General features: G+C 46.8%; 1 protein-coding gene across 3 annotated transcripts in view; it reads left to right on the top strand.

The window, feature by feature from the left end:
- Positions 1–18,276, top strand: part of Hpse2 (heparanase 2 (inactive)) — a 569,072-nt gene extending 550,796 nt beyond the window's left edge. For 2 of the 3 annotated variants that reach the window (XM_021151792.1, XM_021151790.1), the window contains 2 exons: positions 460–606; positions 17,759–18,145. In XM_021151792.1, coding sequence (XP_021007451.1) covers positions 460–606; positions 17,759–17,924 — 313 coding nt within the window. In that variant the 3' untranslated portion in view covers positions 17,925–18,145. Of the gene's footprint in view, positions 1–459; positions 607–17,758 lie in introns of all 3 variants that reach the window. The other variant, XM_021151789.1, reaches the window with a different exon arrangement.
- Positions 18,277–25,323: the final 7,047 nt, after the last annotated feature.

Below are 25,323 nucleotides of genomic sequence, written 5' to 3'. Positions count from 1 at the left end.
CTGAAAGCTCTATGTAGATAGTTTGATCCTATAGTTAAAATGCTATATTGATAATTCTCAGACTAAGATGTATAAATGCTGAATGTTGACCAAAATGTTGTACTATTTCAAGATTATAGAACTATGGGAAATTTTCTTTTACTTCTTTGTTTCTTTATATTTTCCTGGTTTTTTCTTTTATGGCAGTCATTTTATTTATATACACATACACACACACACACACACATATTCCCAACAAATTTAAACAAACATGGGGTAGAGTGGAAGGTGGATATCTTCTCTTCAGGAAACTGTAATAACCAGACATTCCCATGTTGAAGGTCTCTTAGGATGATTCATAAAATGAAGGCACTTTTCTGAGGTGGTTCTGTTTTGTACAGCCTATAAGTTATTTAGGAGCATCTAACTGACCATTTTGTCTAATCTTCTCCTGCTCTTCTCTCTGTCTCTGGAACTCAGCCACAACTATGTCCGTGGCTCTATTACACTTTTCATCATCAACTTACATCGATCAAGAAAGAAAATCAAACTGGCTGGGACTCTCAGGGACAAGCTCGTGCACCAGTATCTGCTGCAGCCTTATGGGCAGGAAGGCCTAAAGTCCAAGTAAGTGCCAAGCTGGAATTAGCTTAGGACCCTGTGAGCAGGAGCTGAGTGAGGAGAAAGCAAGAGTGGCCCTTCCTACTGAAGGCAACATGGTTGCTACTCATCACTGGGGCTTAAGGATGTCTACTGGGATAAACAGTGTAAAGGGGAGGGGGACTCAGATCATTTTAGGGAAACCTCTGGGCAGGTCCCTGCCCATCCCCATGTTTACATCTATCTGCAAAGTCAACCAAGGTACTGTTGGTATTTGCTCATGTCAGTTCTTCATTCTGCCATACTATCACATGACAGTATGCATGTCTCCCTTTTATCGTCATCTCCAAACCCTGAGGTGGAGAGAGAAGCCCTAGAGAAAGGTCCAAAGTCCAGAGATCAAGAGTTATTTTGGCCCTTAACTATATAACTTTGACACATCACTGCTGAATCTGTTTTATCTATCTGGACAAAAGGAGGGACATTGTATTCCAGGATCCCTGTGGCCCTTCAAACAGCCTCCCTCAGTCTCTCCTGGAGACTGACAACACTGATGTCCCAGCAGAAGGCAGTACTGACCCAGACTGAGAAAGGCTTGGCCAAGGGCAGAAACACCCCAGTCCCCGAGCAAGGCCTCTTAGAACAGGCATGGGATGCTGTGCAGATCAGGGGCGTTCCCATTGCATTTTTAATGTTTACCAAGTTTAACAAAGCTGTAAACTTGGAGCAGGTGGCTTGCACTCCCACAGCTGCCCACAAATATTTGTGCTATAATTGGTCAGTGCTTCACTGCAACCTTGGTGGCTTGCATTTGGCTTCCAACTGGATGTGCAATGGAACGAAACAGTCTGGGAAGTCACTTACTGAATCTCTTTAGCCCACCCCAGATCTGTATTTTCACATTCTGGCTCTTTCTGTCCACTGCATATACATAGCTTTTACTCTTCCTTTTTTGAATCCTGCCTGTATCCTCAGGACCCTTGAAAGTTTTGTTACTGTCTATTAACCATGTAGTTCATGGCTGGCATGCTGAATTCTCATCCTTCATTCTAAGCAGGATACCCAGTGTTGGCCTAAGATGCCATAAAACGATTGTCCGGCCTAGGTAAATTCTGAATCTGTTAGTCTCCATCTCACGCCCTGAAACATAGCACTCAAGTGTTACTCTGTATTTGCTACAGCTCTTTGCAGCCCGAAATTCTCATCCTGGTTCTGATTTTCTTAGGACCGTAAGTGCAGGCAAACCTCTCGCTAGTATTCAGTGATGACCTGCAAAGATATTTCTAGCATATATAAAAGGCTAAGTCCCTGGCAGTAATTGATTGTGGCAGTTTACAGTCCCTGAAACCAGAGAGCTTGGGAGCTGAGCCTGTCCAGTATCAATAAGAAAATGCATACTTAGAGTAATGCTTTTTCTCCAGTAGGTCAAGATGTCAACTCTTACTCTATATGAGACAAGTTCTATTATATAACCTCTGTGAGCCTCAGTTTCCTCTCAGGTGGGACTCAGTAAATGAGGCGCTCTATGTCAGGTTCCAGGTGGCATAAATACTGAGTAAGTATCCATTGCCTTCCGGATCCTCCACTCAGGCCCAGGCTGCCTTGGAGGAGGAGGAGTTACTGTTGGGCCTAAGAATGATCTTTTTCACACTTCTTTGTGTGCTAAATATTATGGTTTTATAAAAGGCTTACTGAAAACAGCATAAAAACCAAGCCAAGGTGGCCAGCGTGGATGATGGTAAGAGGGCAGTGTCTTTGAATGAGCCTGTTTCCCCGGCAACCACAGCATAGTTCTCTTCACTGTTCACCCCAGCACTATGGCCACACCTCCACAGCCTTGTTCTTAGGGTAACTGAAGTAACTGGCTCTCTGGTTGTGATACACTTTGCCACCCTACATTGCACCTAGTCAGCAGAGTCGTAAGGAGCTGTGTTACCGTTTTGCTTGGACTACAGGAGGACAAGAGGACAAAGTAATTCCATTCCACAGGAATCCTGAGGAAGAACTTGGTAAAATGCTGAGGTCAAACAGGACCAGAAAGCTTGCAGAAGCTGACATTTATCCATGTGGTTAGCTTTTGGTTTCTTTATCTGCAAAAAAAGAAGAGAGTGAGATCAAATTAGAGAACACTGGTGAAATTAAAGCCTTCTCTGGATGTAAAGCATGACTATATAGCTATAAATACAAATCTAGATATCAGCTCTAAGATAGGTACATTGTACTTTATACGTTGGCATTATTATTATGTATATTATATGTATACATATTATTATATGTTGGTATTAAGATGGTTTAGAACAGTGGCTCTCAACCTGTAGATCCTGACCCCTTTGGCAAATGTCTGTGTCTAAAAATACTTACATTATGATTCATAACAGTAGCAAAATTACACTTACAGAGCAGCAACAAAAATAATTTTATCATTAGAAGTCACCGCAGCATGAGGAACTGTATTGAAGGGTCATGGCATCGGGAACGTTGAGAACTGCTGGTTTAGAGTCAGAAGTAAAAACCTGACTCCAAATCCATCGTCTGCCACTACTGTGCGGCTGAACTTCCCACCTTAAAGTAACATTTTGGTCCGTTCCTTTACCACAAAGTGGTAATAATTTATCATCTCTTCTTTCCCAAACCCTGGAGGCTCTGACTCTGTGCTGTGCCCTCTTGGCCTATAAGTTGCTAGGCAGGGACACACAGACAATTGAGTGGACTGTCTAGTGCCACTTCTAGCGCTCAGTTTCTGCTACAGCACAAGATCCCTCAGTGAGTCTGGCTGAGGGTCTCCAAGGAAGCACGTGGTGGTGTCAGCAAAGCAAAGTGCTCAGAAAGGATGAAAGGAAAGGCTAGGAAGTGATTTCAGTCTTTGGTGTCTCTTTTCTTTCTTTTATAAGCCTCTCGGGCCTGACTCTGTTCTATATCTACTAATTCCTTGCTACAGCCTAAAGCCATATTAACTCAGAAGAGAATGGAAAGTTCTCGGGGCAAAGGATATGTAACTGCTCCTCTCTGGAACAGCCAGAAAAGGATCTGACACAAGCAAGTCACATCCAGACCAGCAGTTAGGCCTACATTAGGAGGATGCCAGAGAGTGTTTTTGTTAAGATCATGAAATGGTTATCCTCTCAGACCTGCCGTCAATGCTGGGGAGATTTTGAAGCCTCTGGAAGGATCTCACTGTGTCAGTGGAAAGCGAGGGGGTCAGCCCTCTTGTAGGAAGTACTCCTGAAGCCGCTGCTCAGGCAGTGCCTTAGTATCTGAGTTCACCATCTCCTGTCTCAGTGGGCCACCAGTACCAACACCCACACACATCCTGACTCTTTGTTTAAGTGGTTGTAGAAATCACTGTACATTCTAGGAACCAGACAAGAGGCCAGGTCAGGGTGGGCATCTTAGAAAATGTAGAGTGTTCAAGCCAAGAATACCCTGCATCTGGAGTGCATACTCATCACAGACGAGTTGACAGAAACAGAATTGGTTCAGAGAAGAGAGGTAAGCTTAGGACTTTTGCTGCCAAGCAAAATTTGGCAAATTTGGCCTATAATACTTCAAACTGTTAGAGATACAAGGAGTTCCATTTAAAAGAGATAAATTTCACTTCGGATTCACCTGGTCCCGCCTGGTGTAGGACAAGTTGGGAATCCTCAGGAGCAGAGCTATGGATGAAGAAGATGCCATCCAGACATTCCTGCCTCAGGAAGGCTGGACAAGAGAGGACTGACCCCCCCCCCCCAATCACACTGCCCTCAGCTACCAACCATTCTCTTCAGTCCAGTGTCCTCTACACTCCCAGAGCCTGCGGTCCCAGTGATCACCAGCCAAGTAACTTCTTCAAGCCACCAAATGACCACACACAGAGGCTGTGCTAAAGGGGGGATGGTGGCAATAGCTGGCTGGTTTCTCTCAGAAAATCCCCATCTGTGGGTCTCCTGTGGGCTAGGCCTCAGCTCTATGGGAGATGATCCCTTTTTGAATACGTCAGAGGAGAGGAACACTTCTTCTAGGATAGTACCACAATCTACAGAAAGTGTCTTCTCATGGCCTTGTGTGACCACAGATGAAGAGATAAATGTTCATCACTAGGGAATCAGTTCTGCCTGGGCATAAATATCTCCAAGGTCTTTCAACACACATGAGCAACATCTGGACGAGATCTCTCTCTCTCTCTCTCTCTCTCTCTCTCTCTCTCTCTCTCTCTGTGTGTGTGTGTGTGTGTGTGTGTGTGTGTGTGTGTGTGTGTGTTTCCATTTAGAGGGGTGTGATATAAAAATTAGAAAAGAAGAGACACCTTTCATCAGCTTAGACATTCTCACCCACAAACTTCAGGGAACCAGTGTCTGCTAAGAGTTCTGGGCTTAGTGACGCTTGGAGGGAATCTTGTTTTGTTCCCTGCCCTCATTTAGAGTCTGTGTTAAGCCACATAGACCAGAGGCTGTTCCTGTTCCGTGTTTACTGGCCACAATTGGGTCTGTCTGAACATTTCATTTTATGCTAATACAGAGGAGGCTTGCTGTAATAGCTGCGGTAGCCATCACCTTATATAACCTTAGGAACAACGCCAGGAAGGGTGTACCTCCCACTTTGGAGGTAGAGAAACGGAATCTTGGAGCATCGCCATAGTCACCCAAGAATTGCACAACTAGAAATGACAAAGCAAAGAAACACCTGGCATCCTTCTGAGTCCTCACCCACAGCTGTCTTCAGCAGTGCCTTGTCCCTGCAGTGCAGTGGTGAGCCATCATAATTACAGAGGACAAAGGTACCATCAAATAACTGAAATGTCATGAGATTGTCTGGGTTTGTCCATCTTAAACTCTGCCCAGAATTAATATAGTCGACGAGGCCTCTGCACAGGGCTAATTGATTCCAGCTCCGTTCAGTAATGGTGGTAGTCACTTACTGTCTGGCCACAGTACAGTGTACATTTCCTTGACTTTCTTGAGCAGTATAAACACCAGGCCTTCAAGATCTGTAATGTGTAGGTTTTGGTGGCAATGTTGGGACAAGAGAACTCAAAGGTCCTTGCCTTCAAAAAAGCCTTATCTATGTTATTAGTATTAAGACCCAAAGAAAGCAGCCTGGAGCCAGTTCCACAGTGAGATTCAGATTCTGCCTTGAGGGTCATGGGTCCCATTGGTGCTTAAACCTCAGCTCTGCTTCTTCTTCCCTGTCACTGGGAATCTCGAGGCCCTTAGAAACCACAGGTCTTGCCTAGCCTCTGGAAAAATGAACATTTTCCTTCTCTGTCCTCAAACTACTTGGGTCTTTCCAACTCTCTGGGACATAACTTTTGCTTTGATTTCATCCTCATTAAATTTATGTCAGAGAATAGCCCTGATATCTAACTGCATGCTGATAGAAAGGCATCATTTGATTCTAGCCAGACAAAAGGTTCTGAAGACTCACGTTAACTCCCAGGCTCTAAGACTTCTAAAGTAGCTCCATGTCCCTTTCAGAACCGACTGTATGATGCTACTGCATGGCTGGGTTCTGAGCTTGCCTGTGTGGAAGTCCAGAGAACTGAACAGGCCACTGCTTTACCAACCCCCTATCATCAGTAAATAGGGAAGCACCGTGTTTGGGGTTTGGATACCAACAGACCTCGTGAAAAGGAGTCCAGGCCTGGGCCAGCGCACCCCTGACTTCTAAGTGTTTTCATTCAATGCCGGGGACAGTAGTCGGTACCTGGACTGTATTATTTAGTACCATCTTTTAAAAACTATGCAACTTTTACTTAGTTTCTCCCCCCTCCCTCCCTCCTCCTTTCCTCCCTCCCTTCCTGAAATTAATTAGAACTATCCCAGCAGTCCAGTAAACAGAAACCCACAGTGAGTATATATAGTAAAAGATGGCACTCTAGAGGAAAACTTTTTTTTAAAGATGCCACTAAGAAGTCTCTCATATGATGTACCTGCCTAAAGGGATTCCAGCTTCTGTTTGATTGCACAGTGCAGCTCCTAAATTGGTCTACTCTGAGATTGCCTGGCTCCAATTATAGGAATGGCCCTCTTTATATGAAGCTAAAGGGATATTTCTTGTCATTTCTACACTTCCTTTAAGAAAGATGAGTAGAGAAGTCTACGCCCTGTGCTCTGTAGCAAGTTTCAGCATCTCTCTCTCCTGCCAGCTCTGACCTGATGATCCTTAGAGTTCTTCAGATGCCCTCGGTCCAGCCTGCTTCACTGGATTCCTGATCCCTGGCATCTATAGAAGTATAGAATCGTAGTTCATGGGATCATCCTTCCAGTTGTTACCCAGCCAGTCTTAGGTGAAGAGATCTGAGCAAGAAGAGGCAATGTGTCATTAGCATGATCTAATCACTTCAGATCTCTGCTGACTTCATAATGAAAGATGCTGTTCTTCAACCATGCTCACTGTATATGTGTAAGATTGAAGATGCTCATATCTGCTACTAATGTATTGTTTTCACAAGTTTCCTGTGTCCCTTGCTTATTTTTCCATTGGGATATTAATTTGTCTTATTAAAAGCATGTAATTTTTCTCTAATATAAGTCAGTTCCCCCCTCTGACATCTATCATGTATATTGAACTGTATTTCCTAGTGTCTTACTAATTTTTCAAATTTTTCACTTTTAGAGTATTTGACATGAAGTGTTTCTTTATGGTTTCTTCCATTCCACTTATATCATTTAAGTGTGTGTGCATTTATATTTCTGAGATCAGATGAATACACACTGCTATCTTCTTCTAATTTCTCTCTATCTCCTCCCTCTCTCCCTCCCACATGCTCACTACTGCTCTCCTTGTTCTCTCTCCAGTGAGGACTGAACTCATGGCATGCTGCATGGTGGGGACATACTGTACCACAGAGCACTTACAGTCTACTCTTCAACCCATTAGTAAGCTGGAATCTGTTTATATACCGTAGCATGTGAGGCACTCCAAGCTGTAATACTTAGACTGAAAGGATATGGGAGAATCTGCCAATCATGAGGGCCCGGGTAGGTCTTTAAATATCAAGAGAAAATCAGATTTTTTTTTTAAAGCAGAGCTTAGAATGGAAACCTCCTTTACCTAGAGAAAAAGGGTCCTGTTGAGGCAGCTGCAGCCCTTTTGAAAGGTCATTTGGAGCCCCTCAGGAGGAAAAGCAAGCTGGCTGGAAGCCCCAAATAGCAAGAAAGCTCCCTGGGGACGTTTGTGCGCTGGACTGTGGGCGAGCACCAGTGTAAACACTAATGGCCAAGTCTGAGCTCCAGTGGACACCAGAGAAAGCAGGGATGCAGATAGTGTGATCAGAGGATTTATTAAAAATGGTCACAGGCGGGACCTGAGAGCGTCTGTGGAGAAAGGGGAGGCAGACCTGCAGAGAGAAGAGGCCTTGGGGTCTGCAGAAAGTGCAAACTCATTCACAGAAGCTTAGAAGCTTTGAGGGCCTGGTGAGCCTTGTTGAATGTTGTGTATTTTGTGGCTCACGGTGAGGTGGTAGCGGTAACAATCTGTATGGCGTGGTCTAAGTGAATCATAGTGTGCAGATCTGAGAATGTAGTGAAGGTGCCAGGTGGTGTATTCTTCACCCCGCCCCATAACCTTCTTCTTCCTAAACAACGCTTGTCACTATGGAGCTGGTGACACAGCCCAGGACTCAGGAGGAACTAAAGGATGTTAAGGAGCAGTGCTGTCCAAAGGACAATGTGTTCAGCTCTTCCTTCTCCGTGTGAGGTCGTTGCTAAGGCTTCCTCTGCCTGGGTGCATCTCCCCTCTCCCCCCATCCCCCACCCCTGTGAGTGAAGTACTTATCCACAACTTCCCTGGTGCTAAGAACTCACTCACCACACAGTGTACATGTGTGGGACAGCTTTGGTTGAAAGGGCAGAAATGTCCACTAAAGTTTATTCACCAAAATATTTCCTTTTAGAATAATTCATGTATCCTGGATTAAAAACCACGGCCTCCTTTCATGGCATTGCAAAAGAGTCAAGAAGGCACCTTTTATCCAAAGTAAACTCAGACTGTGACAGCCAGAGGTTTACTTGATTTCCTCTCACCCCAGCTGCAAATGTCTCTATCCCTTCTCACCCGGGTGCTGCTTAACCCTGGCTGCACTTTGAACAGCTATTGGCTTTCAAACCCCAGTGCCCACACCACACCCCAGAGCAATTAACCCAAATCTCTGGGCTGAAGCAATTCTTAAAGCTCCCTAGGTGATTCAAATATGTGACCAAAGTTGGGAAGGATTGGCCTTCCATAAACCCTGGAACACGGGTCCCAGATGATTCACATCTTTGATTTCCCCATCCAGGCACCAGGCCATTTTGCCAAAGGTGTGAACGTGCCCTAAGCCTGTGGGAATTCTCATGCCTGAGTAGAAGGCTGAGAGCTGGCCTCTCAAAGCTTTATTGTTTGTTTTGTTTTAAATCCCAGATTAGTAATGTGCAGATTATAGGATTATGAAATGATTTTTCTATTTTACAGTGACTTGACATCTTAAACCAAGATGTTTGCAGATCCACGGTTTTCACTGTTGCTTTCTGAGAGCCTCCCGAGTGTACTTCCTTCCAGCTCACTTCCAACAGCTGCAGACTTTCTGCATAGCTGCCCATCATGGCTCGGGCCTGTCCCCTCACACTGACGTGGCAGGGATTTTATCGTCCTTCCCATAGGATGGTTTTTTCATGGTGTGGCCAACATGGCCCTGAATGGCTGGCTCAAAAACTAAGGGCAGGGAAGCTAAGTATGTAGGTGGTTCATGGTAGACTGAGAAGAGCCAGTCCTCGTCTTCATTGTGGTTTGGTGATGTAAATGTGTCACCTTTAGGAGGTGACAAGTTCTACTCCCGTTCATTCCTGCTGATGGGCTTGAGTCCTGAACCCATGCTTCTCGGAGTCAAGAGGTGGTTTATTCCACCTCCAGAGCCTTCAGCACAAACCTGTCTCCTGGCTGCCAAACACCAGCAACCACTGCAGATCACACCTTCCATGCTTCTGTTTACCTGAATGGCTGAGAGTTATGGCACATATTGCCCTTTGACATCTATAGAACATCTTATTCTTTTTCCTCAGAAGGTCATACAGAGTGCTGATGTGATACACGGAGCACTGTCAAAAGCCAGTAAAATGGAGATATTTCTCTACTTGCTTTAATGGATTTCAAGAAGTATCCAGGGAGCCATGACCATAAAGTCATCAGCCTACGTCAAGTGTGGCTTATAGACTAACTTACATTTGGAAAAACTCTCCACACTACTTGCACTCTGCCATACAGGGAATTTTCTTGCCCCACACTGCCTCTACCTGCTTCACACAAGTAGGGCTGGGGAAAGATGCCTCGGTCTCCACAACGGATGCATTACCTCTGAGCCAGAGAGGACTCTAAGAATAACACAGGAGCCTGGAAGCTGGGGGGGAGGGGGGGGAGGAGGAGAGAGTTCTGGCTTGGGATCTGGAAAAGTCTAAAGCCACTATGTTTATCCAGAAAGATAAGCCATGCTTCGAGGAAAGGCTTGTAGTATGGGAGGCCATTTGAGGCCGCAAGATAAGCTTACAGAGGTTTGGAAGTACTCAAGTCCAAGGCTCATTTTGCCCTGGAGGTGGCAAATCTCACAAAGGACTAGAATATGGGACGCCTGTGGGGTGAGGAGAAAGGCCACAAAGATACACTAGCACCAGACCACAGAAACTGTTGAAATCCGGGCTAAATTTGATTTTCCTTCGATTTGTGTTTTTCTATATAATGTGTTTATTACAGTGTGTTTGGCCACACATTTGCATGCTCTAGTGACTTTTTTGGCTTGGTGGGCAAAGCCTAAGTCTGTTGTAATTAACTTTACATCACAGAGAACTATGTAGATCTGAGTAATACCCCTCAATTACCACTTGGTGACTGTGGCAACTGTTCTTTACAATGAGAATAAGACATAGTTAGCTGTGGAGTCATGGCGCTGTAGTTTCTGTTTCTGGTTTCAATTGTGTCCTGTGGTTTGAGTGTGATATGCCTATGACATGGAGCTTTGAGATGGTTGCAGAATTAAATTTTCTTTTAAGACTGCCCCCAGATGAGTCTCTCACCAGGTGGAAGTCAGCAATATCAGTAAAAATCTAGGTTCCTTAGCTGAGTGCTCATCTTGTCTGCCAAGTGTGCTAAGTTATTTTAAGGCATTGGATGCACATGGTGGAATCCGGTTGTGCAGATTTAGATGGGACACCATTCAAATCATGCCCTACCCCCCCCAGCCCCCCAAATCTGCTACATACAGAAAAAGTCCATCTATATCCCTGGCACTGAACCTGTGAGCTTCCCCTGTGCCACATGAAACAGTCCTAGCAGGCATTTGGGAAAGCTAGATCAAAGCTCTTCAGACCCTCGGTGTGCCCTTCAGAGGGTAGGATGCAGGGTTGGATCAGCTTCAAGCAGTGAGGCTTCACCCTAGAAGATTGAGGGGAATAGGACCGTTTTCTTCCCAGTCTTTCCTATCTCTTCTGGTCTCCTCTCTGTAGCAGCCCAGCCAGTCCCAAGAGCTCAAATGTTCCTGAACTGCTGTGGTAGGAGAAAGCCAGACAGCTAAGTATGAACTACTGAGGATGAAGAAAGGTAGGGAGCCTAGGAAAGGAAGCGTTAGGTCGCAATTGAAAGAAAGATCATTGAGAAATAGGAGCACTCCGAGAGGATCCAGAGCCTTGCCTGAATCATAAGAAAAGAATCATAAGAAAACTCATGAAGCCTTGGCCACCATCATCGATGCATCGGCATTACTCAGGGCCATGTGAAAGGAATTTCCTTTACTCTGCCTCTCCTGGAGCTGAAGGGACACAAACCCACGGTTCCTGAAACCTGGCTGGGCCCCTCCGACTCTAACCTGGGCCTGACCTGGAGGAGGGCAGGGCAGCTGCACACACCAGTTTCCCAGCCCAGCTCGGGAAGCTGCACTAACAGGTGCGGCCCGGGGCGGCGGGGGACCCAGAACCCGGGAGAGCCTGGCGCCGGGGCCAGAGACTCCGCACCTGCAGCGGGATCCCCCTAGGCACTCCGGCTGGGAAGCTCGCACCGCCCGGGAACTGCATCCCAGCTTCGCGCATTTCCTTAATATTGGGCCCCACTCCAGACGGAACCCCTGCCAAGGGGGCCACAGTGCAGTTTGGGTTTGGGTTTGATTAATACTAAGATTTGTTTCTTTGACACACTAAGCGCAAGGTACACCTCCCGGCCTTGGGGAGATGGGGTGAGGACAGCAGGGACTAGAGGACAAGTTTGGCTTCCTGGGAGCAACCCTGCAGTCTGACGCTCTGCTCGCTGTTGTATAGAACAAGAGTGCCCCCTAGTGGCCCAAAATTAGCGTCGGGCTAGGAGAGAGCAACTGTGCACATTAATACATAACATTCTTATTTGTTCTGTCTCCTGACCCTACTCCTCTCTTGCCGTCAATCGCATTATTTACAATCTAGAAGCCTACCGGAAGTGACCGGAAACCTATCTAGACCTACACGTTTAATGTCTGAAATCTAGGCTGAATTCAGCTTCTGGACTTGCAGTCTGTTGTCTCCCCTTCTGAGTTGTAGTTCTGACTTTAACGTTTCTTGAAACATAAGCTGTATCAGATGTGGATAGATAAGAGACTAAAGGACGTGATGGCCATCAGCCCTCCTATCTGGGGTGAGGACAAGCAGACAGAATTTCATGATCCAAGTCCAGGCCCAAGAAGTGCAAGGAATTATGGGACACTTTTGAGGGGCACTTGTACATGATATAAAGAACAAGCAAGACCATCAAGAAAAGAGTCAAGGGGCTGGAGAGAGAATTCAGCAGTTAAGAGCAGATTCTGTTCATGCAGAGGACCCAGTTTGATTCCCAGCACGCACGATTAGTTTCCAATCTCCTGTAGCCCTGGCTCCAGGGACTCCAATGCCCTCTTCTGGCCTCCATAGGGGCTGCATTAGTTTGTAAATATCACCCCCTCCATGCACACAAAAATTGAAAACCGGCCTTTAAAGAAGACACAGCAGCATGTGGAGGAAGTTCCAGATAATGGAAACAGCAAAGACAGAAGAACCCTGAGATTAGAAAAACTAACCAGAGAAATCGCAGCACAGGGCGAAGGAAGTGGTAGACAGGGACTAAAAAGGGCAGAAGTTAGACTGAGCCTCTAAGGAGCTGGAGGTGTTGATAAAAGGGCGGGCTTTGGGGAATGCAGATGACGTTCTAGAAGCCAGTGAACATTTAGACAGGTGAATGGCATGCTCAGATTTCTGTTTGTTCAGGATCATTCTAAATTAGGCAGTGAACTTTGCCTTAGGCTAGCTGTTGGGTCTGGGCAGCCTGGCTGACAAACAGGACAAAGGAGACCTCAGGTTCATCCGATCTATCTGTTACTCCATCCTCTGGAGAAACTTAAACTCAGTGTCTAAGGAAGATCTGAGGTCTTTTTCATCTTCCCTTCAAGGCCCCCCAAAATGCCAGTCAAGATCAGACACCAGCTCCTGAGTGTGCTTCTGTTAAAAACAACCCCATAAAAGCATGCGCAGACACAGAGACAAGGTTGCCAAAGGATACCGTCCTTAGACGTTCTATCCTGGGACCTGAGAAGAGTCAAACCCCTACTTAAACGCTCATGACTACTGAGAACCATAATAAGACGTGAGGAGCAGACACTGCAGACAAGCAATGGAGGTGGAGTGGCCGGGCCACGATGCTCCCACAGAGAACTGGAGGGGCAGAGGGCTTGACTCTGAATTGACACATAGAATCCCATTTCAATTAACACATAAAACTGAGAAAACAGGTTTAGAAATTGGAAAGTAACTCAAACTCTGTAAAAACAAAAGGCAATAAAACACAGTTGTCCCAATATTTGGATAGTTTAGATGCCCTGGGCAAGTCACGGAGCTGGGAATCTAAGAGGGGTAGCTCAGCTTTGGCTGGGCCATTTAGTGTTCTGTTGAAAAGTCATGACCCATGGAGGAAGATGATGATAAAGACAGGATGATAAGAACGGCAAAGAAAGAAATGAGATCTGGCGAGCACCACCCGAAACTCAGGCAGACAACATGAAATGGGAGGAGGCAGTCAGCAGCCAGCCCTGGCTTACCTGCTTATTAGTTCTGTGACCCTGCTGATGCCACTTAACCTCTCTGACCAGGTCTCAGTGGTGCTGTTACAAAAATAACAAAGTTTTCATATTGCACGGGGGCTTTAGCCCTGTCACGAAGGGAATCCCTGCACGTACCAGGCCTGCCTCTTCCTGGCTCTGTGACTCAGATAAGTGTTAGGCCCTCTAGACTTTGCTCATGTGGAACACAAGGCTGCTGCACACCTGGATTGAATGAGCCCAGGCAAAGCAAATCCAAGAATCCTGCCTTTCACACCAAAGTGTTTCACAATCCATGACCCTTTCTTTCACCACTGATTCGATTGCAGACGTGCTGATTCCTCTCTGTATACAGCTGAAGGATGGCGTTGCCTTTAGCATGATGTGATTTCACTGGGTGATAAATATTAAAAACAAACAAACAAACAAACATAAGCAGAGAGAAGAGGACAAGAGCGGTGCTAAAGCACATTGTCCCTCTCTTAACAGAGGAAAAGGATAAAGACTGTGAGGACCCAAGGTCTCAAATAGCCTCGCCCACAAAGCCAGGAGACCGCCATACAGATCTCTTCTCTTCTTTTTTTCTTTCTTCTTTTCTTTTCTTTTCTTTTCTTTTCCTTTCTTTTCCTTTTTTTCTCTTTTCTTTTCTTTTCCTTCTTTCTTTCCTTCCTTCTTCCTTCACTTTTTTTCTTCCTTCCTCTCTTTTTTTTGATGAAAAACACTAGCAGTGATCAATGGCCTTCCATCAAGTGGGAATAAGGTGTCTGGTGAGTGTGAGAAACATCGACAATTCAGATCTTATCTAACATCTCCACTGAGAGGCAGGGTAATTGCTAGTTAATAGAATCTATGAAGGCACTCTCTGCAAACCTCCAGGGAGCCTCTCTAGGGCACAGAAACTAATGGGGGAAGCCTAGAAATTTTGCAAAGGGTCTCAAAGACCATTTACTTATCCCCCACACCCCCCCAAAATTGTTGATTCCCTGCCTTACACCTGTGTTTCCACAGCACGGTGAGGGACAAAGCCTCGAATCACTCCACATAGAGAAAGGAGGGAGGGCGAAGCTAAGAGAGCCTCATCCACACATTAGAAAAGGAATGTCTAGACAGCCAGGCAGACCTGAGGACCCTGCACGACCAGCCTGAGAGTGGAGGACGAGCAGCTGCCCAAGGACCCAGAAACAAACTGCCAGTCACTTGATTTGCACACACTGGTAGGGACAAATGCCGAACCTTCTCACACCAGTCTTTATCATAAAGTCTCCTCCTTGGGCTGGAGAGATGGCTCAGTGGTTAGCGGTGCTTGCTGCTCTCCCAGAGGACCAGCTTTGGTTCCTAGCACCCAAATCAGGCAGCCCACAGCCAGATGTAACTCTAGCATCACTGATACTTCCAGCCTCTGACAGCGGTCCACACACAGCATGGTATAGATATGTATTCACATAAGTAAAAATGTAATTATCTTTTCAAGAATGGTAAAAAAATGTCTTCCCAAAATAATAATAATTTTATAACAGTTTTAAGTGAACCTGTATCTTATTCATCTCAACCATGTCCCCTGAATGGTTTTTGTTGTTGTTGTTGTTTCGAGACAGGGTTTCTCTGTGTAGCCCTGGCTGTCCTGGAACTCACTTTGTAGACCAGGCTGGCTTCGAACCCAGAAATCCGCCTGCCTCTGCCTCCCAAGTGCTGGGATTAAAGGCGTGCGCCACCATCACCCAGCGGTCCCCTGAGTATTTTAATCCCACTGTACATACCTGCTTAACACTTTCCTCTGGAAAAAAAAATTTACTCCATCTATATGTAAGGCATTTTAAAAATTCTAAACCACCTCTGCATATGTATGTGTTGACGACATCCTCACAGTAACTGCTCGTACCCCACCTGCCCCAGCGGTCCTCAGCTGGACTCAAGCCTGGAGATTCCAGGACTGAAAGTAGAGAAGTAGCCAGAGTCAGCGTCATATGGGAGGGGTGGGAGGTGCCAGGCATGCAGTGCCAACAGAGCATCTATAAGCAGGAGGCACAGAGGCTTGCTAGGAGAGGCAGGTTCTCAGCCATGGTGACAGGGATGAAGGCGAAACACAGCAGACTTGGCAAACATTAAAGGCAGAGTGGATTTGACTCTGACATTGGCTGTGGGGGCTGGGGAAGGCATCTCAGAAGAATCCCAGCTTTCTACTTGTGTGACTGGCTAAATAGCGGATGCCACTATCATAGAAGTAGAAATATAGGCAGGGTTTGAACCATGTGACTCTGAAGCTTCTGGGGGGCTTCCAAGTCCAAAGGAAGGGCCTGGGTGGAGATATGGCCTCAGGAATCAATGACTTGTGAATGGTCATGGGTGTGGGTAACACCCCCTCCAAGGAGCCCATGGTCTAACAAGAGCCCAGGGACAAAACGTGGGACTCTGCATCTGGGTAGCTGGAAAGAAAGGGATGGCTCCCATCAACAGAAAGCAGCATCTAGAGATGGTAGAAAATCAAGAGGGAGGAAAAAGAATAGCGGGACCCAGGGGAGGGGTGCCCTGCAGAAAGGGCCGATGGGAAACTCAGTTCCACAGAGAAGCCAAGGACGACCAGGAGCAGAGAGGTCCACAGTGACCATGAGAACAACAGCAGGCAGGCCTCCCAGTGCCGGGCTCTTAGTTCATCTCATTCACACTGTAGCTGTGGGATATTCCAACAGGCTCAGAAGCTTCCAGGCAGAGCAGGGGCTTGTCAGTCAGCCCCAAAGTACTGACCCAGCTCCTAAAATTGGAGATTTCAGTCCAGGGTCATGACCACGCTCCCCGTTCTGGCTATAACCCACGATGAGGAGATGCAGGAGGGGCTGGTGCAGAGCAGTGACTGTTGATGGCTGAGCATTTGCTTATCACACCACGTTCTGCACTTCCCAGAACCCAAGGGCATCGGTACTCTGGCAGCATCTGAATCTAAAGCGTGCAACCTAACTCCTTGCTCTTAAAATCTACATATAGGGAAGACTGAGGTTTGCAAGCAGAGAGGTAGTATGTATTTGAGTATGCTTTAGAAAGTTAATTCGTGTTATCGGCCACCTGGTTACTGGATACCCACACCACCTGAAATAAAATAAAATAAAATAAACTACAAAAAAATAGAACCTGCCCGAGGCTTCCTTGGGGTCTGGACCCTTCCCCACCTGCCCCTTCAATAAACAGACTGTCTGCACAGTGAGGGAGCAAAGGTTCACCTGCCATTTGCAATCAAGAGCGTCTTACATATTTGATAAAGCCAATACTGACTTTCCATTCTCCCTCCCCACACCATCCCGAGGTGGACCTGATTGTCCACCCCGGAGTCTCCTGCTTGCTCCCTCACTCCTCAGTCACTCCAAGTGGAGAGTGGGCACTCCCACTGCTCTGATGGAGCTGGACTCAGCCCAAGTCTTCCCCTGTGGTTCCAGGCCTGGAGCTCTTCTGCCCCGCTCTTCATTGGATGCCGCTTACAGCCCATTTATCTCTGGGAGTTCTCTGTTTGATCAAGCACGGGTTCAATTATCTCTCTCTAAGCCTGTCTGTCCTTCATGATGCAGAAGGAACAGCAAACAGAGGTCTCTATCTCAGGTGTCACAATGGAAGTTGAGCAAAGACCAAAGATAGCTTGCACTGTGTGATACTAGTTATCTGACAGTGATATGCAACCGTATTTCCAGCTGATGACCTGATTTGAATTTTTCTTCCGATCCACATACCCGAGCAGTGTCAGGAAGAGATGAGAAGCTGTGGGATTCCGTACCTTAAGCCAAAGATGGCTGCCATTTCCTTCCCATTCAGCCTAACATGAGCTATTTGTCTTTTCAAAGTTTTCTGTGGATGCAGTCCCCTTTCTATGAGCTGAAAATGTCTAGTTACACAGAAAGAATAAAAAGAACCAGGAGATATGAGTGAGGTCACACGTGCCCACATTGCCACCACCGGCTTTCTTGTTACTGCTACAGTGCAAACATCCATTATGTATCAAATATGAAACTCATTCTTAAACTTGAAATATTGGAGCTGTCGGTTTGTCTTTGTCATTTCAGAATAATTCTAGTTATTATTGCATGTCAATTCTCTTACAACTGTGGAAGAAATTCAGCATGCAAGTATACGATAATGAATCCCCTCCTTCCCCTGCTGTAGGTCAGTGCAGCTCAATGGCCAGCCCTTAGTGATGGTGGACGACGGGACCCTTCCAGAACTGAAGCCCCGCCCCCTGCGGGCCGGCCGGACATTGGTCATCCCTCCAGTCACCATGGGCTTTTATGTGGTCAAGAATGTCAACGCTTTGGCCTGCCGTTATCGATAAGTCACCCTCTGTTCCCGAGCTACTGGTGGGCCTGCTGGACTGCTCTCTGCTCTTCCACACACGTAGCGTCCTTATTCCTCAGACACCTTCTTTAGCAACCAGCCTCTACTCCCATGCTGCTGGGAGCAACATAGACTCTCCAAAGGGAGACTAACCGTCATAGTGTGAGCTTAGTCTAGGTAGGTGGCATCTGTCCCTAAGGAAAAGGTAGACATCCTCTGGTGTGTCTGTCTACGCATGGACAGCTGACAGCAAACTTCCAGAGCAGTGTTTGCAAACCAGCTGCCTGCGGTCCTGACCACACAGCAATGTAACTAACTGCAAAGCCCAGGCTCTAGCCTATGGCTGCTGCCATCAGCAGAGGATGGGGGAGGAAGGGGTGGGGGCGCAACTCTAATCCTCTTGTAACTCCTCCTTGGTCTGTTTCCTGCTGCTGCCTCGGGTTTCCTGACACCTCTCTTCCCATAGGGAGCTAATGGGTGAGTCAGCTCTGGCCTGCTGGGTGAGCTGTTTATATAATTTCCTGGCTGATGTATGAGTGTGTGCATCTGGGTTTCTGACAGTGGCATCCATCACGGCTGGTCCTCTGGGAACGGGTGCTTCGCAAGTAGAGTGACAGTCACACTCTAAAGTTCTACTTCTCTGGGGATCCCCTCCAGTCAGAATGGGGGTCAGGTAACAATATTCACTGAGTGGGGAGCAATGTATTAGCTCCACAAGAAGAAATCATCATTCTTTATGCTGCCGGGAGGGAGGGAGTTGTAGTACAAAGAAAAAGCACACCGAAACATCAAACCCAAGTGTGCATGTGCGCGAGCACACACACACACACACACACACACACACACACACTCACACGCGCGCGTGCACACACACACACCGATCCAACAAAGCAATTTAGACCTTGCCCTCAAACTGAAAGGATTTCAAAGACTCAAAATAGTAAGAAGGCCTTAGTTGTCTGATTGACCAAAAACCATTTAGAAGAAGAAAGTATCAATGAAGTCACTGCAGACAGTCGAACTTTTCTGTCTCTTCCCAAGTAGCCGAGTCTTAGTGCATTTACTAGGGAGAAAGCTTGAAGGTGACCGGCCAGTTCCCTCCTACCCCAGGTGGCTGTGCTTAAGCATGGTGCAAAGTCTTCTGTTGGCTCTATTAAGGAAGAATGGGGAACCTGCCTGATAGCAAAACAGATGAGTGGTATGTGGAGGGCTTCTGAGTTGGGCCGGCAGGAGAGGGACTTAAAGCCCAGGCCTGGGACCTTTATTTGGCAACAGGGTATGGGAGTCTTTGGAAGCAAGCTGCAGTCACATGGACTTTCTGTGGACATGGCTGACCTCAGGAAAAAAACAACGTGAATGATGCTGCCTTCAAGGAGAAAGAGGACCCTTGACTCTCCTGGGTGCCAGATAAGTCAGGGACACTGTTTTGGTGTGAATAGATAGGCCTGGGGGAGCAGCAGAGGTGTGCCTAAGATGCCTGAAAAATAAGGGCTTAATCCTGTTTGCAAAGTGAGAGACAAGAGGAAGGTTAGACAGCAAGGTGCCCAAGACTTTCAGCTTGGGGAGCTGGGGATTTGGTAGAGGGGAGCCACCCATCTGATTCTCCCTATAAGGAAGACAGTGGGATTGGACTTTGGGGTGCTTATTTTCAGTACAGAATGAGCATCACACAGCAGATACACTAGGGCATGCAAAGGCAGAGGAGTGAAGACAGGCTGGACCCAGCAGCATTTGGAAGGGTGGCCCATGAGACTGCTCACCCAGAGAGGCTCCCAGGGAGCTTCCCTTCTCAGGCATCTTCCATGGAAGCCCAGCATAGCACTGGAGGTCGGAGGGGAGGGAGGAAGGGAAGGAGGGAAGAAAGAAGAGAAAAGACAAACAGGTGGATCGAAGTCAGGAAGAATGTGGGAGGATGGGAAAGGAGACAGATGGGTTGTTGTTTTTTTTGGCTTTTTGGTTTTTTGGGTTTTTTTTCCTTGAAGATGTATCAGAATCTCTTCTAAGTACTTGTCTGGGGGCAGCTGCAGGGCCGCTGATAACAGCAAGGTGATCAGAGGCCCTTAATGCCAGGCCCTGGGCTAGTTTGCTTTACATATATAGAAGCCTCATAATAAATTTACTGTTGTTATCCCAAGCACTTGTGAGGCATGGGACGGTCCCTAGGCTGCCCAGCATCACACAGTGAAATGGGTTGGTTTGAAGAACCATCCAGAACCTACTTAGTCATCAAGCACAGCGGCTTTTCCTGTCACCGACTTGCCCCTCACCTGGTGGACTGCTTGTTCGGTATAGCCAAGACTTCCAGAGCCCCACACAAACACATTTTCTGTAAATAGGCATTAATTCTTCACTAAGCCTCCCAGAATGTAGGTCATTTTTTGCTGCCTTTGTCTTTTTTCTGTGAATTAAATGCTGCACCCAAGAGGTGGAAGTTCTGTTTGGTTTTGAGCTAACAAAGGGGGAGGAGGGAAGCAATGAGATTTGACTTCAGAGCCCTGCAGCTCTGTCTTCACAGCTATCTCCAGGAAGACCTGCTTGCATTTCTCAGAGGGCACCGAGACACTCACTAGAACATCACAACTGTGCAGCAACTTTGTCACGGAGCTTCTGTCTGGATGCCCTGGGAGAGAGATGGGAGGAACAGTGATGCTGCTTTTTCCGGGGACTCTACGCAAAGACAGTCCGCAGTAAACAGCGAGGCAGCTGGGGAGAGTAAAGCTGTCCTCCCCCAGCGGCCTCTCTGGGTCAGTTTTCCTTCATCAAGCCAGATACAGCAGAGATCATGAGAGACTTAAGAGCCCTTCATTTTAAACCAAAGAATGGGCTTGTGGCTGTGCGCATTGAAAGAGTAATCACTCGTAATGAGAAGTCTGTGCCTTTTGTTGAGATGGTTTTCTGCTCCCCTTGCCTCTAGGAATGATTTTCTTTCTCATTTCTTATCACAAAGCCTCAGAATAAATTCTCTTTGTTATTGGGAGAGAAAGTCCCCATTTTTCTAATGCGCTTCGGAAAGCTGCCTCTGTGGGATATTAACATTATCTCTAGCCGGAGAAAGGCTGGAAAATATCAGACTCAAGCAACTGTGAGACTAAAGACCTGGGGCTCCCAAAACCAGGATTCCTCCTGCAGTCTTCTCTCTCCTGGGCTCCTTCTGTAGTTCTGCCCTTCCCGGGGAGTCCTGTAAGCCCCCAGAGGGGGTGGGCTCAAAACCCTGTACTCTCATGTAGGATAAAGGTAATTCTGCCTGCAGGTCCTCCACCCACTTCCAGCACCAGGGGTGAATGCTGGGGTGCTGGGGTGTTAACCACTGAGCATCTGCAGCGAGCATGTTCTGGGCCAGACCAGCATCTTCCAGTGTGCTCCACATGGATGTCCCACATGCACAATGGACTCTGATGCTGCGCCTTGCAAATCCATGCAGAGTGCCTTCTCTTCCAAAACCAAAAGATCAGCGCTTAATTTTTTCAGAAGGAAAGGCAAACCAGGTAGATTCCCATAATGGTCATAGCAGAAGCAGCGGAAAGACTTCACTGTTTTGAGGTGCAAGCAGAGCTACCCAGCATGATAGTGATGTGCCCAAGAAGGCCAGGAAGGAAGTGCTCTCCCTGCAGTCCCAGCACTACTGCACCCTGCTGGTGGCTCCTCCCTTCCATCAGCCACTGTCCCCAAGAAGGAGCCCAAGGAAATCTGCTCTTCTGAGACAGAGTGCGGGTTCAATTTTAGAATTGTCTGTGCTCATTTCTCAGGCTCCAGCCCCTGAAAAGAAGAGAATGAGAAGTATCCCAGACAGAGACAATGCCAACATGAGCTATCCTAGTATAAGGCCCAAGCAGCTAGAACTTTTAGAGTGAAGGACCGCCATCCCTTTGTGGGATGTCCTCCCTCTCATCAGTAGTTAGACTCCACTCTCACCAGGAGGAGGGAGACAACAGCCTTCCCCCCACCCCATTTCCTCAGCTCTGTTGCCCACCAATAGCTTTCTCAACCCCTGTGCCCATCCCATGTCTCACCCTCTTGCCTGCCCTGCCAGGAGAGTGTTGACCTCAGATTTGAAGCAGCCCAGGTGTAGCTCTGATGGGCAGTGAGAAGGACAAGCCTCCGCAGCCCAGGCTCACCATGACACGCAGTGACCTTCCTGGTCTGCTTCTCTGGGTTTCTCTGTAGGACAGGCTAAGAGCCATTCCCACTTATCCCCAACCCCAACCCCCACCTTTGATGGTGATGGTTGATATGTTCTGCGTCATTTGGAGGTAAATGGCAGAGCGCTTCTGTAGGCACCATCTCCCTCCCTCCCTCCCTCCCTCCCCCACCCAGGTTTGGAAGTCTCTTCATCTGCCCACACTGAACTGTAAAGGGTATAGCAGCACCCCAGGGGTGATACCACATGCAAGTACTTGCAAATTATGCTCTGAAACATGAAAATAAACCAACCACATTGGCACAGCTTTCTCCTAAACTCCAGAGCAGCCCCTGTGAGAGCTGGGAACATTTGGGAGGAGCTGAGAAGTTTCCATTTGACTGGCTCATTAATTCCTACCATGGCCCTGCTAGCCTGCTGCAGGAAAGGAGTCCTTCTGACAACCCAAGTCAGGAACGTTACTCTTCTAATTATTATTCAGGAAAACACCCGAGGTCCAACTTGTAAATGTTATGTAATAAATTATCATTTCAGAAGAAATAGAAAGAAGCCTTGGCTTTATTCACCTGGAAGCCAGTGAGATGAGTACAGGAGACCTTTCAGGGAAGGCTGTGTCTGCAGGGATTCTAACAGGCATTAAAGACATCCAGAACACACAGTAGACTGAGGCTTTTGCAAACCTGGCGATTGCAGGGAGTTCGAGTCCATGAGGTAGTTCTTTACTTTAAGGTAATGTTTTGTAAGAAATAAAAATATGACTACTTTAACTTTCTGTGGTCAGGGTGTTTTGTTGGGGGGGGGGAGGCAACAGTTTTCCACACCACTACTGGACCTAAGTCAGAGCATTGAGACTTGAACACTAACACACACTTAACACACACCTAACACACAACAGGGCCTTTGATTTCATGACGCTGTCTTCCTGCTCTCAACAAGCCTTGCCTCAGCCAACTGAAGTAGAAATTGTCTCTCATAATTCAAGTTAGATATCCTGGGTGTCTTGGTTATGGAAGCTGGGGTTATTATTATTACATATTATTAATATTACATATTATATTACATATTATTACATGTAAACCCTACACTCTTGATGGCTAGCATGATGAAAGTTCTTGTTATGAATCAACTGAAGTTCAGTTGGTGGGGATGTGAAAGGGGCAGAAGCTGTGTCCCACACAGTCACTCCTGTCTAGACTGGCTGGGACCCACTGCCTTCCTCAGCACCTTCTTTCAGGGCTGCTGTGGGTACCAATGAGGGGCTGACTAACAAAGGAGAGAGAGCATATGGGATCAAGTGAGAGTAGTGAAGGCCCTGGCCTGGACCCCAACCCATCTAGAACTGGGCTCTAGAAAATGAAGCCCTTGCCCGGGAAGCCATGGATGGCATGAGACCCCACCACGGGGTTGCTATTGGATGATGGTTTCTATGGTGATTCCAAAGTCTGCAGAACCTGTTACACAGTGCCCTACCCGAGCTTTCTCCTTCACCTGCCCCACTCCTCAAGTCCTGACAATCGAGTTCTTGGCTCATTTTAATCAAAGAACAACCTGAATTAGTCCATTCCTATCCACTAGTGAACATTAATAGTACTAGATACTGCGCCCTCTACTGGACATGTGAAAAACAATTTGAAAACCCAGGTGGTGTGTGACTTTTCCTGGAAGGATGTGTGCAAAGTCTACTCCACCAAGACAGGGCATCAACGACAGACCAGAAAAAAAAAAAAGACTCCCTCAAGGTCTAGCTTAATGACTGAACAGATTCACTGAGGTGACTTCCAGGAGCACGGGCTACTCAAGAGCAGCTGCACCACACAATACCCAACCCAGCATAAAGGACAAGCCATGAAAGCTGCCTCCCTGGCTCCACCAGTCTCCTCCCCCTAGCTCTCATGACCGTGGGGAGGGACCATGAGAATCCTATAATCTACTGGGTCTCCAAGGCTTCTTTTGTGAGCCCGGGCCTCAGAGGCGCCTCCTCCCACCAAAAGAGAAAGTTTCTGTTCAGAGGAATGAATTACAGAGCAAACTGCAAGTGGGCAGTTGGGCCACTGACAGTGCAGAAGCTAAGCCACATCCACAGACCATGGCAGCGCTACCAGACCCATTCTGGTCACTTCAGAAGAGAAGTTGTCCAGACTCTCTGTCCCTCAGAGTCCTCATCTATAAAATGAGGACTTTAGGTTAGGTGTTCATGACTGGGCCGGGACAGGAGGTAACTCTAGAGTTTGCTGGCAGCTAGCCTGACCAAAAAGTAGTAAACTCCTCAGGTACTCACGGGCAACGCTTAAACACACACACACACACACACACACACACACACACAGACCAAATAATGGTATTTTTAATATATATCTAATTTAAAACATATCTACAACTTAAAGAATTCTTACAATCCAATAATAAATCAATGGCTAAAAATAGATTAATAATAATAATAATAATAATAATAATAATAATAATAAAAGGGGTAGAAGATATGAATAAATATTTATTTGAAAGCAAAAAAAAATTTAAAGCTACACAAATGAAGAGGAAAACCACATGAAGAGATGATCAGCGCCATCCTTTAGTCATCTATAAGACACAAGTCACTAGCATCAGGTAACATGGACTAGATTAATTATAAATTGTTCACGGGTAACAGTTATTCAAGCTTACAAACTGTTTGAAGCAAGGGGGAAATGACCGAAATCAGGATAGTGTTGGCAGATTCAGGACTCCAGGAGACCGATGCTTGTGGCTGTACTGTGGAACCTGGCTGAGCAGGGTGGGTGGTGAAGGTGCAGGCGTGCGGGATGTTGTTTAATTGTACCTTAGGTAGCTGGAGTGGCCACAGCACTGCCTCTTGGCCTCTGCCTAGTGGGAGGGGAGTGCTCATGCCGGGTTGTACACAAAGTTTCTCAGAAGCACCAAGGTACCCAATGAGAACCTGGGGTAGGCGTCCAGCCTCTTCTGCGGACTCCATTGGCCGTTTTCACTCTTTTTGCCCCTCCAAATACACATAAAAATCTTGATAGTATGCAATCACTCACAGGTTCAAGACAAAAGCCCTAATGTGTACGCAGCCCTCAGTTAGATTGGGAACCTTTGTAAATCAAGGAGCACACCAAAGGTAGCTTGGCTCTTCTGCATGGTGTACTGGCTAGTTTTGTGTCAACTTGATACAGCTGGAGTTATCACAGAGAAAGGAGCTTCAGTTGAGGAAATGCCTCCATGAGATCCAACTGTAAGGCATTTTCTCAATTAGTGATCAAGG

The sequence above is a fragment of the Mus caroli genome, chromosome 19 (genome assembly GCF_900094665.2).
Source record: "Mus caroli chromosome 19, CAROLI_EIJ_v1.1, whole genome shotgun sequence".
Taxonomy (NCBI): domain Eukaryota; kingdom Metazoa; phylum Chordata; class Mammalia; order Rodentia; family Muridae; genus Mus; species Mus caroli.
This window is presented reverse-complemented; position numbering and strand designations above follow the sequence as displayed.